We start from the raw sequence: 16,649 nt of genomic DNA, 5'->3' as shown, positions 1-16,649 counted from the left end.
TCTGCCCCCCCCGCCCCCCCCCCCCCCCAGTTCGGGGGGGGGGGGGGGGGGGGGGGGGGGGCTGAGGCTCAGAGAGGTAAACAGAATCATGGGCCAACTGGGTGGCACAGAGGGGCTCTAGGATGCAGCCGAGAAAGGCCGGGGATCCACTGTCTATGTTCATCAGGCCAGCCCAAGACTCGGTCTATCTCCCTAGGCATCGACTTCCCCCGCTGGGGAGGACCCCTGAGTTTATATTTGGGTGAGAGGCATTTCAGTCTCCATCTCCCCAGCTACTGCTACTGGTTACAAACTCAGGCAGAGAGGAGAAGGGGTGATTTATGACAGCTCCCCAAAACCCAGCAAGCAGAGTCCCGGGTCCCTGTCATAGAAGGGGAAACCAAGGCCCAGAGAGGAGTGGGTACTTGGTCTGGGTGTCAGGCCTGAACCAGGAACCCTGACATGGGTGGGTGGGTTCTGTGGCCCGTGGACCATCCTGGTTCCCCACACTTGCTGTCAATACCTTTCTCTGGCCACGGTCCCAGGCCCTCTGGAAGGACCCCCCAGGTTCACCTCAGTCGTGGCCCAGAAAGGAACTAGGCCTCCTGGTGGCTGGGCACCCCTCCAGGCAGGAAGATGGGGCAGTGGCCCACGCTGGGAGTTAGAACCCCAGGGTTGGGCGAACCCACCAGTCCTCACCCAGGTTCTCCCTGAGGAGCCAGGTCAGCACAGAATCTCGGTAGGGAATGAAATCTGTCTTCTTCTTTTTCTTGTTCTGTGCGGGAGGAACATTCAAGGTCAACCCTGAACTCATGGAGGAGGAGAGGCAAGCACAGGGTGGTCCCCAAAGCCAAGGCTGCCATGGGGGGCAGGGCTGGGCCAGCTCTAAGGCTTCTCCACACCTGGACCCAGGGTGCCCTGCCAGGCACCTCCCCCAGGGCTGGAATCAGCGACTTGCTGCACATCCCTCAGGTCCCTCGCTTGTCATCCCCACCGTGTCTGGGTCGCACAGCGGGACCCGAGCCCAGGCGTGCTGATGTCACGGCTGGTGTATCGCCCTCCTCCCTGTCAGAAGGGCCCATCTGAGCCCCTCCTCAAACACCAGCAGTGGCTCTGCTGACTGAAATAAAAGGCCCCACTGCGAAGTGTGGCATCCGGCCTCCGCCAGCCCCACAGCTTACCGCCCTTCCACACAGCACTCACCCTCCATGTCCATCAAACTTCCCACCTCCCTTCAGAAGCTAGAGTGCAAGCCCTGCTTTCATACCTGTGCCCCTCCCTCCCCTAAAGAAGCACCCTCCACACTGTCTACCCCAGTGGCTCTTTATTCCTCTAGTAAGGCAAATCCACTCAAAATGTGGACTCCAGCCCATATAATGGCTGCGAGAATCACCTCGGTGGACCCGCCATGACTGACATAGTGACTCCACTAATCACTAATATTCAGTTACTTTCCAGTGTTGGCTCTTTTATGTGCACAGCTGCTTAAGAAATATTTGTGGCCCTAGCTGGGTTTCTCGGCCCTTGGACCAAAGGGTCTTGGGTTCAATTCCCGGTCAAGAGCACTGGGTTGCAAGCTCAATCCCTGGCCCCGGTCAGGACATGTGCAGGCGGCAACCAATTGATGTGTCTCCCTCACATCGATGTTTCTCTCTTTCTCTCTGTCTCTATTCCCCACCCCTCCTCCCTTCCTTCCACTCTCTAAAAATCAATGGGAAAATATCCTTGGGAGAGGATTTTTAAAAAATATTTGTGGAGCCCCCATAGTGGCCAACGGGCATGGCCCCTGCCCCCAGAGCCCCTCCCATGGACACCCTGTAAGTGGCCGGGCCATTTCTCTGGGGCCAACACATTCGTCATTGCTTTTTAGGATGATCCCCAAGAGGAGCTCAACAACTCTCAGGGGACAAAGGGTGAAAGCTCTCAAGACACGCTGTCAAAGGGGGTTTCAGGAACGCTGGGCCGGCTCTGTGAGCCGGTTTGAACTCCAAGCCATCAGTACTTGGGGCTTCCTTTCTCCTTTGGAAACTTGGTGGGTGAAAAACTCCATTCCTACTTTTCTTTACTTAATTCCTGAGGCTGAATCTCTGCCACATTTGTCCTTGTTGCCACAGTACATGCCCTACAATCACTCAGTTACTTCGCCTTTGACTTTTGCTGCTCCCTCACCAGTGCCCGTCCACCCACCAGCAGCCCTTGCTCTGCCATGCTCAGCAACTCCCAGAACCACCCACCGCCCTCCCTCACCTCGGCCTTCCCAGCCTGCACCGTCTTATTCCTAGAAGGTCAACACAGTTGTTCGTATGGAAAAAGACATGCAGGTTATGACTATTATGATAGCTTTAGTAACTGTTTCATACTCACAACTATAAACCTACTTTTGCCCACCCCTATAGTCTTCCTTTTCTGTTTCTATTATCTGCCTCCTGCTCTGCCCAGGCCCCAGAAGGCTGTGTTGCTCTCCTAGCTCAGGGCCTAGCTCAGAGTTGGCCGCAATGTGTTTGCTGGTTAAGTGCACAAACGAAGGGGTGAATTCTACTGCCGCAGCCTTCGCGAGGGTAGCCTGAGCTAAGGGCACTGTTTGCTTTTGGGCCCTCCCCATCAAGGACTGAAGACACCTCCCCCCAGAACTGAAGCAAGCAGCTCACCTTATTGGGCCCAGAGTCCTGAAAAGGAAAAGACAGAAAGAGTCTGAGGACCTGGAGCAAGACTGGGGCCCCAGGGTGTGTGAGAAGAGGGGGACGAGCTGGCTCCAGAGGGCAAAGGAGCAGGGAAGGCCTGAGCACGTGCCAGGCGTCCATCACTTGCCGCCCGGCCATCGCTGGCCACCCTGAGCTGGGCCTGAGAGTCAGACCAAACGATAGTGCAGCCTCTCAGGCTGCTGCCCCCCATCAGCCCTTCCCTCCATCAACAATTTCAGAGGTGGGCAGGGTCTCCGGAGATTTGCCCATCCCTGGCTGAAGGCCTGGGTGTCTTAGTGAGTGGGCAATACTGCCTGCCCTGTGGGGCCCATCAAACCCAGTCTCTCACCTCCAAGGGCCATGGGCTCCCTCCTGGAGGATGGCCCGGATGGGGCTAATTGAGGTCAGAGCTGACACAGCCCTGCCCTCCGAGAAGGACGCCCGCCAACAAGCTCACCAAAGCTCATGGTACCCTGCGAAGGGCCCTGGGAGGAATACAGCTCACCCCAATTTTACAGGTGGGGACACTGAGGCTTCAGGAAGTGACTCCATCTGCAGCCTAGTGACACCCCACCCACATCTCTGGGCTTCCCTCGAACCCCTACAGGCTCCCAGCATCCCCCGAGGAAAGCAGGACAGGGCGGCCCCTCCATGGTCTGCCCCATCAGCCTCGTCCTAGAAGCCCGAGCCTGCTCACCATTTCAGCCAGAGCAGAGATGACCTTCCCCAGTGTAGTCAAGGACTTGTTGATATTGGCTCCCTCCTGTGGTGGAGAAGATGGTCGGGACATTAGGAAGCCTCAGGAGCCTGGGGCCTGACCCATGTGGGGTGGGCTGAGACCACCCAGCCAGGACTGTTGACCCTTTAGGCTTTTAGGGGGTATGGGAGCCTCCGACAGGAGGCCGATCAGAGGCCCACCTGGCCGGGCAGGGAGTGCAGTTTGCCCAAGGTTCTCCTGGGCTTCCTAGAAATCCTAGTAACACCCTATAGATGCCCTACCTGGAAACATTTCCAAAGCCCCATCCCATCCATCAGGTAACAGTGGAGACCAAAGCGGGGCTCAGGGAAACAAAAATTCTCTTTCCTGACACTCAAGACTGCCTGACCAGAGGTATCCCCTCAGGACCATGGCCGGCCAGCTCACTGCCCCTCCCACAGCTGCCTCGCAGCCTGTGTTCTTCCGGTGGGAAAGCGCAGACCCCAGTGGCGAGGTGCTGTGGGGCCCACAGAGGTCCCAGCTTTCCTGCCAGGTTGTCTGCCTGCTGGCCTTCTCCCATCTCCTCACCTGTGCCCCCCACTCACCTAGGCTCACCCTTGAGGGTGGTCCCAATACCTCCCTCCAACCCCAAGAAGGGCTGAGCCCTCCTGCCTGGCCCACCCTGGAACAAGCCAGGATTGCAGACTTGACCCCGCCTTTGAGTAGGGTAGCAGGGGACCCGCTGCTCTCCATGGGCGTGGCGGTTGGGCCCCTACCTTGAGCCGCGTGCCCTTCGCGCCTGTGGAGTCAGCCCGCTCGCTCCCAGCCAAGTCCACCAGGCTGATTTTGCTCACCTGAAAAGGCAAATGTGTCAACTGCAGAAGATGCCATGAGGCTGCTATGGGGCACCCTTCCTCCCTGGGCACCGCCTAAAGGGCCCACCCGCGGAGCCACGGCCAAGCCCCACCTGGGGGTCTAAAAGTCTGTGGCCCTGCGTTCCCTCTGCACCTCTGTTCGCAGCTCTTCTGCCACTACCTGAGGTTTGAGGCCACCTCACCTCACAGGCTGCAGGCCCCCCACCCCTGAACACCAGGGTTGCGGCCACACTGTTTTCTGCACACTCGATGCTCTTCACGTGTTTGTTCGTGGACTCCCCACAGCACCCATGAGGTGGGTCCCTCACTATCGCCCATTTCCACAGATGGGAACTTTGCCTGTGCTGGGGTTTAAACCCAGTTCCAGTGCCCAGCCACTGATTGAATTCCTCGTGCCCGGGGCAGGGGCCCCAGTACACTTCCCTGGCCTAGGGCAGGTGGCCACCTGCATTCAGAGGAGGCCAAGGCCCTCTTGAACATGGCTACTGAGGGCAACTCGCCCAGATGTCAACAAGCCCAGACAGCAGTGGGACCCTTCGGTACCCTGCAACCAAGCTGACCCATCCCTGCCCTCCAGGCCCCATTGGGCTGTCATGAGCCTCCAGGAGGCTAGTGCCTGGCCGAGGTGACCCCAGTACCACCAGGTCTAAGTGGTACTATCTTCCCTGACCCTCTGCGGATCCTGGGGTGCTGCCTGAGAGAGCCGGCCCTCCAGGAGGTGGCTGAGGTGCCCTGGGAGAAGGCCTGGACGTGGGGGTGGGGGAGAGGCACAGTCAGAGGGAACCCGGCGCTGTAGGGCACAGCTACTGGTGGACGTGAACAGGCTTGGCACTGGCCCTGCTGCCCCTTTCGGGAGCCCACAGATGTGTGTCGGGATAGAGGCCTCAGAAGAGGACCCCCCTGCCTGGGTCCATGGCGCATGCCAAGGCACGTGGGAAAGGCATCTGGGGCTGTGGGCAGTGGGGCAGGGTGGTGCCTGCTCAGCACAGCCTCTCCTTTGTGCTCGAAGATGCCAGTGCCCACGGTCACCTCTGTGACAGGCACTCACTCAAGCTGAGACCTCCTGGCCTCCACTGCTGCCTCCGCGGGTCGCCCAGGCATCCTGGGCCTGTGGGGCTGTGCTGGGGTGCAGCTCTGGGGACATCTCAGCCCCCAGTCTCCACCAAAACCATCTGGTAGGAGAGTCCATGGCCCCTCCACCCCAAGTTCCTTCCACACCCAGGTGGCATCAAACGCCCAGATGAGGCGGCCTCCCAGGTCTGGCCAACCTCTCACCAAGGGGTGGAAGTGCCTGGTACCCGGTGTGAGGTTGCTGCCCATGCCTCCCAGGCCAGTGTGTGGCTTGGCCTCCTCATCCTGCCTGACCGGCCGGACCCGTCCGCCTGCCTGATGTCACCACCACCAAGGCCACGCTCACTTTCTCTGTGGTGATGTCGGTCTCCGCATCGTGGCGCTTCTGAGTGAAGATGATGTTGAAGACGGCGTGGGAGCGGCTGCTGGTCTCATTCATGTTCGTGGCGGCCACAGTCCTGAGGGGACAGAAGCCACTTGTGGTTACCCGCCCTCCTGTGGTTGGACATTCGGGTCACCGGTGGTGCCAGTCCCCTGGGCCAGGTCATGGGGTGTCAGCTCCCCTGGGTTCTCAGGGCTGCCCCGCTGGTGACCATGCCTCCTGTCAGAGCAACAGGGCCCACACACCCCTGTCCACCATGTCCATCAGGGGACCCTCACCCCCCAGCTCCAGCCTGGTACTTGGGGTGCTGTGACTGGGGGTATATCTCTACTCCCGGGTGCTCAGCAAAGCCAGGTATTGCTCACTCTATAAGCTGGGCAGGAGCCCTCACGGCTGTGATGTGGGAAGCCCCAAAGCCACCGACAGGCAGAGACCTCAGGGAAGTGTCCCCCGATAGGCTCCCTGTCTGACAGCCCACAGCACAAGGGGCCTCGTCAGAACAGGCCCACAAATAGGGGTGGCGGTGACCCACAAAGGGAACCCTAACCCTCCAGGAGTCCCTGGGTGATAAAGAGGGGGACTGTTGTCATGACAACCAGGCAGTGAAGCCCAGGAAGATGGGCTGCTTATGGCCGGCAGTGCCTACAGCTGACACTTCCCCATGGGTTCCTGCCCAGAGCCCTATCCACGGGCCCCATTTACCCTCAGAGCAGGTGGGCCAGACCTCAGTCTCCTGGTCACTGGGCCCAGCAGGCCAGCTGCCTGTAGGGATGACCACCAGGGGCAGCAGCCACAGATGGCGCCGGCACTTCCCCCCGCAGGGTGCACAGCCCACCCCCAGGAGGAGCAGCCCACCTGTAGGTCACAGTGTCCCCCTGTGCAGGGAGCTGCAGGCCCCCAAGGCCCTCACCTCCTCAGGGAAGATGAGAGGTGCCCCAGGGACCAGCCTTCCTCACAGAGACTGGAAGCTGTGGGCACAGTGGGGGTTAGAGGACAGAGAGGGTGGGCGAGTCACCCCACACACCTGGCCTTGTTCCCTGAGTCCATGAGGTCCTGGATGTCATTGTAGGAGGTGACGGCCAGCTTGGAGAGGTCCTCCACGTACGGCCCCAGCAGCGGGTGCTCCCTCACACGCAGGTTGCCCTTGTTCTTGGGGTTCAGGAGGTCGCGGACACGCTCACAGTAGATCTCCATGTAGCTGACCTGCAGGGCAGAGACATTTGTGTGGGGGCCACCATCAGAAAACCCAAAGATAGGTGTGGGGACAGTTATCAGAAATACTCGAGATGGGAGGTGGGGCTGTCGTCAGGGACTCCTGAGGAGGGAGTATTAGGAGATGTGGGGGTCACTACCCAAGAACCCTGAGGAGAGAGTGCAGGGGCCACCATTAGAGACTTTTGGGGTAGGGAGCGTGAACCGCCCACTGGGTAGGGGGAGGTGTGCAAAGGAATCCAAGCCCCTGCATGAGTGTGTGCATTGAGGGTGTCAGCCCATCCCTGCCTGCCTGGCCCTCCCCACCCACAGCCATCCTGGGGCTCACCCTGGGGCCACAGCCACAGTATGGCCCAGGCTATGCAGCTCTGAGGCACCTGTCCCTGTGCCCAGCACAGAGCAGCAGCTCACTGCACACCAGCTGAGCAGAGGACTGCCCCTCACTCCCCTGTGCCCTGCACATCTGTGCCCTGAGTGGGTGTGGTGGCATGGTTGCCACATGTGCAAGCGAGTGACAAGCTAAGGGCACAAACCAGTGATGGGGACTCACTATACACCAGAAAAGCATCGCTATCCATGCCTAGAACCCCAGTCATGCCCGGAGGACCAGAAGCTGGGCGGGGACCCCTACCTCCACGGAGTAGGACATGTTGTCATTGGTCGTGTCATTGATGCGGGAGAACAGGTCCTCGCAAAGCTGTAGAGACCCAAGACATAGTCAGATGATGAAGGCCCTGCCCTCAGGGTGCTATGGGTTGCCTGTGCCCAGGCTAGCCGTTGTTCTCCTGGCCCCTCTCACACCCTCACAGTTCATCTTGAAGGCACTGAGAAGGCCTGCAGGCGAATGAGCTGCTGTCTTCTGCTCAACTCAGTGGTCCCCTCATTGACATCTGACCTTTTCTCACGTATCATCTGCTCACACTGGCCTGCTCCTCCGGCCGTCCTTGTCTGCATGGGGTAGGGGGTCTGCCATGTTACAGACCACCCAGTGTTCTCTGCTGCCCTGACCAGGTCAAGCACTGAGCAGCTCAGATCCAGAAGCCCACCAGGGGGGTGGGCCAGGGTGGGTCCCAGCAGTATCTGAGGCATTTGCATCTCAGCCTTCAGTTAACCTGGGCACCTCTCCCTGCCCAGACCACCAGTCCTCACAGCCCCCAGAGGAGGGTCACTTCCACCAGCGGGTCTCCCAGCTGCCCCTGCTGCTCTGTGTGTCCCTGCCATCACTGGGTCCTGCCACCCCATCGCGTGTGCCCTCCCTGCCCCACATGCCTGTGGGATGATGCCCTGCTGGTCCTTCTCCTGCTTGCCCATCATGGTGTAGGACTTGCCGGCCCCCGTCTGGCCGTAGGCGAAGATGCAGACGTTGTAACCCTCGAAGGCGTGCTGTAGCATCTCCTCGCCGATGTCCTGGTACACCTGCTTCTGCGATGCATAGTTGATGTCCTCGGGCTGCAGGACAAGAGGGGCTGCAGCTGCAGGAGTCGGGGGCGCTGAGGGCTCAGCCCACTACATTCCCAGAGGGCCCACATCATGTCCCGGAACCTCCAGGGCAGGAAGAAATGTGGTCATCGCCTCATTTAGAGAGGAACGTGCAGCTCAGAGAGGCCGAGGGACTGGGTGTTGGCCACACAGCAGGAGGGGCTGAGCGGTGTCCACACAGCTGTGGCCTACCTCCCGTGGACCCCCAGCCCGGGCTTACCGAGGTGTGCGACCAGTAGGAGTAGTCGAAGCTGAAGCTTTTGGGCGTCTCCTTGGGCTGTTTGGGGTTAACGATGGCTGTGGGGAGGGGGACAGGTGTGGTGGTTAACGCTTTGCTGCATCTCCACTGTGTGTCCGGGAGTGCTGGCTGCGCCTCCCCCGCCCCCGCCCCCGCAGGGACACAACTTATTCTCTTCCCATCAGTGCCCTTTCAGGTTCTTTCCAGGTGTGCGCTCATGGCTCTAAGGACTGTCCCCTCACAGGTCCCTCCCTTCTCCCTCACCGAGCTGCACCCCGGCCTGACTGAGGCCTTGCTCGCAAGTCACGGAACATCAGTTCATCAAACTAGGAAGGAAGCCACAAACTCGAGATGAAGCGATCACCCACCCTGGCGGCCGCCAAGTGTGCCAGGAGACCCCTCCCCCCAGTCCAAGGCTGTTTCACCCCAGGTCTGTGAGGCCCAGTCCCCAGCGTTTCCCAGACTCCGAACCCAGCAGGCAGTGGGTCCTCAGTGGCAGGAGGGACCTCGGCCCCAGCCCCGTCAGGCCACCCTGCCTGCTGCCCACTGTCTGAACCCGAAATGTCCATGTTGATAGAGGACCGTTAGACCCCCCAACGTCCCACCCAGCTGGAGGCAGATCCCTCCAGGGGATCCACCAGGAACTCGGACCAGTCCCAGTCATCAAGGCTTCAGGCACCCCTAGGAAGCCACACCCCCACCCCCATGTTTGGGGATGGAGACCATGGTTGCTCACCATCACTGATTCTCCCCAGGGACAACTGTCTGAGGCCCTCACTTTCCTGGGCACGGCACAGCCTTCAAGACCCCACACCCCTGGCCCTACCAGGTGACCTGTCACCAGCATCAAGAGAAGCAGACCCCTCGAATTCATATGTGGAAGTTCTGACCCCCGGACCTCAGAATGACCTTATTTGGAGGTGGGGTCCTTACAGATGTAACTGGTTAAAATGAGGTCATACTGGAGTCAGATGGCCCTAATCCAACATGACTGTTTCCTTATAAAAGGGGACATTTGACACAGACATGCACACAGGGAGCAGGCCATGCAAAAATGGAACAGGGATGCAGCGATGCGGCTACACGCCAGGGACCGCAAGGACTGCAGTGGCCGCCAGGAGCCGGAGAGGCAGGGAGCAGGTTCTCCCTCACAGGCTCTGAGGGAACCCACCTGCCCACACCCAAGCTCGCACTTCCAGCCTCCAGACCTGATGTCCGATCCTCCGTGTGGTACCTTGTAGGGCAGCCCTGGAAAGCCAACACCTCCCCTCAGCCTTGCCAGGCTCCTGCAGCTGCCCCAGGCCCGGTTCCTGGGCAGGCCCCTCGGCCATTTGCCCTGGCTGAATGTCCTGCTCACGGCACGGGCGTCAAATGAGGCCCCATCCCCAGGGCTGACCTGGCTTTGGGCTCCAGACCCCAGGCTTGAGCGCTTCTGGGAGATGACCCAGTGCCCTTGGGAAGCTACAAGAAGGAGAAGGTGACGGACCATCACATCCCTGTCCTCGCAGCCAAGAGGGGGTCACATCCATGCTGCCTCCAGGAGCCAGGCCCAGCGGAGAACAAGCTGCCCTGGCTTCACCTCCTGAGACCTAGGGGCTTGGCCACCACAACCCCAGTGCAGATCATGTGGGCGCCATAGAAACAACAATCACCAGCCCTCTTGACATGGGCAGCCTGGGCTGGGCCTCCACTGGGTCCCCTGGCAGCAAGTGGCCCGGTCCCTGGCTCACCCCACAATGCCTCACCTCCATGACCTCATCTCCTCCCCTCCCTGCCTGTGGGCCAGGTTCCCAGGACAGGCCTGAGCCCCGTCCTGCTCTCCCATCCCTGGCTGGCCCCCACACCGGCTCTCTGAGCAGCCTGGCCCCATCCCCACATCCCCATCCATCCTGCTCTCTTCACCCACATCACACTGGCCCAACCCCAGGCGCTGACCTTGCTCTGATGGAGTCCTGGTGCTAGCATGTTTGTATACACCCACATGGACCATGAGCTCCCTGAGGTGGGAGCCCGCACAGGGCCAGGGCACAGGTGTGCTCAAGGAACTGTGGGTGGGCTGGGACAGCTGACAGACAGGTCAGAGGGAGGGGTACGTGCTAAGGAGAACCTGCCGTGGAGACCACTGGGCAGAGCTGCTCTGGCCCTGGGGACCTGCCCCCACCCCCTGCCGACGGGTCCCCTGGTGTGGCTGACCCCCTGGAGGTCCTGTGGTGTCTGAGAAATGCCCTCTATCATTACAGATTCTGAGGTCAGAGGGGTCGTGCCCTCCCCGGGTCACAGGGCACACAGCCAGACTGGAGCCCAGGGTCCACCCAGACCTGGCTCTCTACTGTCGCCCCTGAGCCCTCACCAGGGTGACCTGCCAAGGCTGGCCGGACAGGCACCCCCCTCAGCCTGCTGCACGCAGAGAGGAACCGTTTTGCTGGAGAACAGCCTTCCCTTGCAGGGCCCCCGGTTCTCCTTGTGTACGTTTGAGGAGAGGAAGGAGAACAGCCCTCCGGGCACGCTGGGCAGGCGGCTCGGGGACAGCTCCCTGAAATGCCCCACGCCCCCCAGCCCTGCCCAGGCTCTGCAGGAGCCAACGAAGGGGGCAGTGCCCCAAGGGTCAAAGACACGAGCTGTGGGGATGCCAGCTTGAGTCGGGAGGCGAGACCAGGAGGAAAGGAGTCAACGGCAGCCACTGTCTGCCTGCATGCCCTGCAGTCTTCAGCTGCACCCCAGGCAGAGATGCCGGCACCTCCAGCACAGCGGTGTCCGGTGCTCGGAACCTGTGCGCCTGTCGGTAAACCCTAGGTGGCCTGAAACTGGCTGTGGGGAGAGTGTTCACAGGACAGAAACTGGCAAACATAGGTGTGTGTGTGTGTGTGTGTGTGTGTGAGCTAAAGAGAGAGATGCGTGCTGTTTTACCAGGTCACTGCCCCAGACTCACAGGATTTAGGAGGAAGCCTAGCTAAAGCAGAGACCAAAACCTCAGCGGGGTTCCAGCAAAGCATTAGCTCAAACCCAGGCACTTGCCTGTCAGCACAGGAGACCCTCCCATCCTCTGATGAGGAAGCCTCCTTTCCATTGATCTAATTTGCCTCACATGCCCCACACACCTCAGCAAGTCCCCCTGCCCTGTCACTGCACCCTACTGACCCTGTGGGGCGGGACCCATGGCACGGGCCGGTCTAGTTCTGTCTCATTGTGCACATGCGTGCATCATCCATCACCCCACCGAGCATCAGCCCGAGGCCAGCGAGTACCCGGTGCCTAGAGTGTGCCCTGTCACTGCACCCTACTGACCCTGTGGGGCGGGGCCTGTGGCACGGGCCGGTCTAGTTCTGTCTCGTGCACATGCGTGCATCATCCATCACCCCATCGAACATCAGCCCGAGGGCAGTGAGTACCCGGTGCCTAGAGTACAGCCTGGCACGAGCTCACGCTCAGCAAATGTCGGCTGATGAGTTTCCCCACCTGTGCTGTAACAGACAGTCCTCATTCCTGTGGGACTACAGGGACAGCAGATGCGGGTCACCACTGTGACCTCTGCCAGTGAAGAGCCCATCTTGACTCTAATGGGTTGGCCTCCAGGGTGAAAGCAGCTCAAGTCCTCTGAGCTGTCCCCGGATGGTTCAATCAGGGAGTGTCAAGGGCATGTCGGCCTGGGGGCAGCCAATGACAGCAAGCCCCGGGCCCTTGGCTTAGCTGCTGTCCCCGGGCCCTTGGCTGAGCTGCTGCCCAGGGTCCTGCCAGTCTCCCACACCATGTGTCTCCAACTCCTCCTCTAATGAAAAGGCCTGCAGAGTGTGGCCACCTGCTCGCCAACAGCCATGCTCCCTTCGGTGCTCTTCCGTGTCCAGTGCAGCTCTATTTGGAGCCTAGAACATTCTAGAACAGTGATGGCAAATGGGGGCTGACTTCTCAGATGAGTTAGGCATTGAGACTGCACAGGTTGACAGAAGCAACTACCAGTGTCCGCATGGGCAAAGAGGGCTTCTGCTCAGGCGGTGAGCTCTGCCCACATCTGCACCCAAGCAGCAACTCACTACAAATGAGTGTGACAATGGAGCCAAGGGGGTCTGGGAGGCATCCTCTCTTCCGCTCCGCAGCCGGACCCTGTGTGCTAAGGACCCCTCAGGGTGTGTCTGCTTTTCTGACTTTCTTGAATTTGCCTCTCTCCTCCCACCTCTTACGCACAATGTTGAATCCAGGCCTCCCACTTCTCGGAAGGTTCTGAGATGATTTACAATTATAAACACAGCAAAAGAACAGAAAAAGGAAAACAATTTATGAACCTGGGGCCACTGAAGCAAGACAAGGAATCAGTAACCATGGGTAGAACAGTGTCCCCTAAAATTCATGTCCCCCCTGAACCTCAGAATGTGGCCTTATTTGGAAACAGGGTCTTTGCAGGTGTGATTAGTTGTCAAGATGAGGTCACAGTGGAGTAGGGTGGGTGTGAAATCCATTGATCGCTGTCCCCATAAGGAGGCCACATGATGACATGGACACACCAGCCCCATCAACACCTTGATTTCGGACTCTGGCCTTCAGAACTGTGAGAGAATGCATTTCTGTTGTTTTCAGCCACACAGTTTGTGGTCATCTGTTACTGCAGCCCCAGGAAACCTACACACCGTGTGGACAAGAAGCAAGAGCGAGCCAGGCCAGATCAGCTGCTACCTCTGGCCAGGAGACAGGACCCATGGCCTAGCACCAGCAGCAGCCAACAATCCATCGCAGCCAATACTCACTGGTGGTGCTTCCGGACATCTGGATGATGCACTTGGAGTCACGGCTCATTTCCCGGGAATTGAAGGGGCGGACGCGCACCGCCACCTTCACTGAGGCCCCAGCCATCTCTGCAACCTTCGTGGGTCACTCCTGGCAGTGGCGAAAGCCCCAGTGAGAACAGGACACACCTTGGGAAAAAGGGAGACGTGAACTGGAAACAATATCTAAAAAGGCAGAAGAGGTGTTTCTGGTTGGCAATTGAACCCACTTCCCACCAAACCCTAAGAGACACCTGCACCGGGTTCCAGCCCACAGGACAGGATTGGAGGGGCAGCTGCAGGGGAGAAACGCCACGAATTTTAGAAAAGGAAGTCAATGGGAGGCGTGAAGCCTAACAAGAAACAGCCACTTTGCTGTGGGACCCAGAAAGGCTCAGGTTCTCCTGAAGGCCAGTGTCTGAGCGACACCAAAAACACACATTTGTGGAAAGTCACCGGAGGGAGCATTAGACCCCGTTGTGGGTTGAACTATGTCCTCCAAATGCACATGTGGAAGCCCTAACCCCCAGGACCTCGGAACGTGGCCTTATTTGGAATTAGGGTCCTTGCCGATGTAACTGGTTAAAATGAGGTCCCACGGGAGTCGGGTGGGCCCCCAACACAATATGACTGGTGTCCTCATAATAAGGAACATTTGGACACAGACACTTGTCCAGTGAAGAAGGAGGCAGAGATGGTAATGCATCCACAAGCCCAGAAACACCAAAGATTGACAGTAGCCACCAGGAGCTGGGGAGCCCTGGGGCCCATTCTCCCTCCAGCCTCAGGAGGAACCAGTCCTGCCGATACCTTGATCTTGGACTTCCAGCCTCCAGACTGTGAGACAACGAATTTTTGTTGTCTAAGATACACCATCGATGGTACTTTGTTACAGCAGCCTTAGCAGACTAATGAAGACCCCCAGACCCCCATCCTGTGAATATCGAAAACCCTGCCCCCCACCAGCACTTCCCCCACCAGGCAGACGCCAGAGGCTCTGTCCAGCCTCAACATAGGGGTCTGAGCACCAGATGAGGGTAAGTGTGAAGCACACACTAAAAAGAGGTGTGAACTGCACCCAAAATGTCCAGCAGTGGGACCCCAGCTGCTCCTGCTGCTGCTGCACGCCCAGGGTGCTGGCTGCCATGGGAGAGTGCAGGGTGCTTAGCTGGGGAAACTGACTGGGACCACACCCTCTAACAAGAAATGCAGAGACTAGAACAAACAAAAAAGGCACACAGCAGAAAGAGACAATACAGGGAAGAGAAGAAAATATTTTTAAATACCTTATAATTAATATCCACAGCAAGAAAAGTCACCCATGAATCAGTGAAGGATGCTGGGGAGTGAGCTGCTGCAGTGCAGCCAAGACTCCACAGGGCCTGCTCTGTGACAATCCCAGTGAGTGTGAAGGTGACCTTTACATCCACCTGAAGGTCACCTTCACTCACACTGAGGAAGCAACTCCCCTTAAGGACACAGGCCTGTGGTGGGCTCTGCGCCGGGTCTGTGCAGTTCGAGAGGACTGTACCTGGGCACTAAAAGCCCACCGGCCAGAGGTGAGTGGACAAAGCAGTGCCCGCAGCAAGACTCGGACCAGACAGGAGGGGAGGCGGGACCAGGTCTTCCCTGTGGAAGTGTCCCAGGCTACGGAGATGGGACTCAGGGAGCAGCAAGGTCTGGGCTTGGTGAGGGGGTCCCACATGACACCCCATCCTTCCCCCTGCAGGGGCATGGCCCTTGGGCACCCACTGCCTGGCCAACAGGTAGGACAGTGCCCGACTGAGGCACCCAGAGAGAACCCTGGGCAGAGGGGCAGGCTGAGGTGGGCAGGCGCTCCTGTTGGTGGCAGCCCTTGTCCTGCACCAGCCTTCACAGGGCCCTTGGCTCCAGTAGGCCTTGAATGCCAGCGAGGGAAGAGTGAGTTTCATCCAGTACAGCAGACTGTGGTCAAGTCCCCACATGCCCAGATCAGGGCAGGGGTAGAGAGGGGAAGCACCTGGGGGGCTCTGGGGAGGTGAGGGGACAGAAGGCACAGTGCCACCCTGGCTCCAGGACAGGGCACAGGGGGCTGTCACTGTGGGCAACAGCGCAGTCACAGGCATGGGGGACGTCCCATGATGCTGGGACCAGTGCAGAGCTTCAAACCCCACCTGGTGGGGAAGGCGATTCATGGGAATCACAAAGGTACGGAAATCCTTTCACCAAAGCTGCCACTGCGGCAGACCAGGCGATACACTGCCTGAGCTCCCCGCTGTCCAGGCTGAGCCTGAAAGGGAATCTTCTGCCTCAGCCTCCCTACCTGTCATAGCGCCCTCAGGAGAATCTGGCCCAGAGACCCCTTCCAGCGGTGCCCCAGCCTCCTCTCTGTGAGGACAGGGTGGGGACCTCTGGCCAAGCCCTCTGGGGGGACACCATCATCAAGAGCAACTAAAGAAGCTGAATAAAAATTTTAAATCTGTTTTGAGGAATCAATGAGCTACTGAAGCCATGCAGAATAGCAGGCCAAGATTCCGGAGACGGGGGACTGCCATTGTAGGAGATGACCTGACATTCCGCAGCACTTTCCCTGGGAGCATATTTGCATTCTGGTCACCAGGCCAGAGGCTGGGAATCTGCAGTCTTCCCAGGCAGAGAGCCGTTGCTGAGGGATGGAGGAACCTGCAGGGCCTTTAGTCAAGAGAAACAAACTTGAGAGGCCAAGATCCCAGGAGAAAGAAGTAGAGAATGAAGCCAAACAAATATCCAGTTCTCCCCTTAAGACACGTGCCAAGCTCAGAAGGTATGAGGGGTAGAAGTTTAAATACTCAAGCAGAAAACCTCTGAAAATCAAGAGTTGTCTCCCATGGTCTCAGGTGCTAAGGAGAAGAGATCAGAGATCAGGATCCAGCGGAGGAGGGGCCCTGGTGATCACACCAGGCCAGATCTGAAAGCCCCGGGAGGCACAGGGCAGAACCATGGGTAAGGTAAGCCGCGTCCAAACTGCAGAGGCGCCCCGACTCAGCCGTCTCTGACTGATTTAGAGACGACCCTCTGCTCTGTTTTCCTGGAAGAGAAGAGGTGTACCACCTGGAACCGCTGCAGTGTTTTAATGGGTGATGTCTGACCTTACAGCAAAAGTTACAAGGCATGAATAGTGACGGGACTATATGATTCAAAACAAATTGGGGGTGAGGGGGAAAGATAAAAACACAAAGAGAAAAAAGAAACATACCTACACATGATCCAGACCCAGGAGCTATCCGAGGACTTTAAAATAACCATGATTTACATGTTCAAAA

At 58.7% G+C, this 16,649-nt stretch overlaps 1 protein-coding gene across 1 annotated transcript in view; it reads right to left on the bottom strand.

The window, feature by feature from the left end:
* KIF1A (kinesin family member 1A) overlaps positions 1–16,649 on the bottom strand; it is a 66,154-nt gene that overhangs the window by 48,370 nt on the left and 1,135 nt on the right. Inside the window, exons 2-11 of the mRNA XM_014547194.1 lie at positions 13,351–13,518; positions 8,597–8,673; positions 8,167–8,346; positions 7,529–7,594; positions 6,710–6,888; positions 5,650–5,761; positions 4,134–4,211; positions 3,358–3,423; positions 2,628–2,645; positions 679–754 (exon numbers count right to left, since the gene is read on the bottom strand). Of these exons, the coding sequence (XP_014402680.1) occupies positions 679–754; positions 2,628–2,645; positions 3,358–3,423; positions 4,134–4,211; positions 5,650–5,761; positions 6,710–6,888; positions 7,529–7,594; positions 8,167–8,346; positions 8,597–8,673; positions 13,351–13,456 (958 nt within the window). The 5' untranslated portion in view covers positions 13,457–13,518. The remainder of the gene's footprint in view (positions 1–678; positions 755–2,627; positions 2,646–3,357; positions 3,424–4,133; positions 4,212–5,649; positions 5,762–6,709; positions 6,889–7,528; positions 7,595–8,166; positions 8,347–8,596; positions 8,674–13,350; positions 13,519–16,649) is intronic.

Source organism: Myotis brandtii, unplaced genomic scaffold, assembly GCF_000412655.1.
Source record: "Myotis brandtii unplaced genomic scaffold, ASM41265v1 scaffold112, whole genome shotgun sequence".
Lineage (NCBI taxonomy): Eukaryota > Metazoa > Chordata > Mammalia > Chiroptera > Vespertilionidae > Myotis > Myotis brandtii.
The sequence above is the reverse complement of the archived record's forward strand: the minus strand, read 5'-3'. Positions and strand labels throughout refer to the sequence as shown.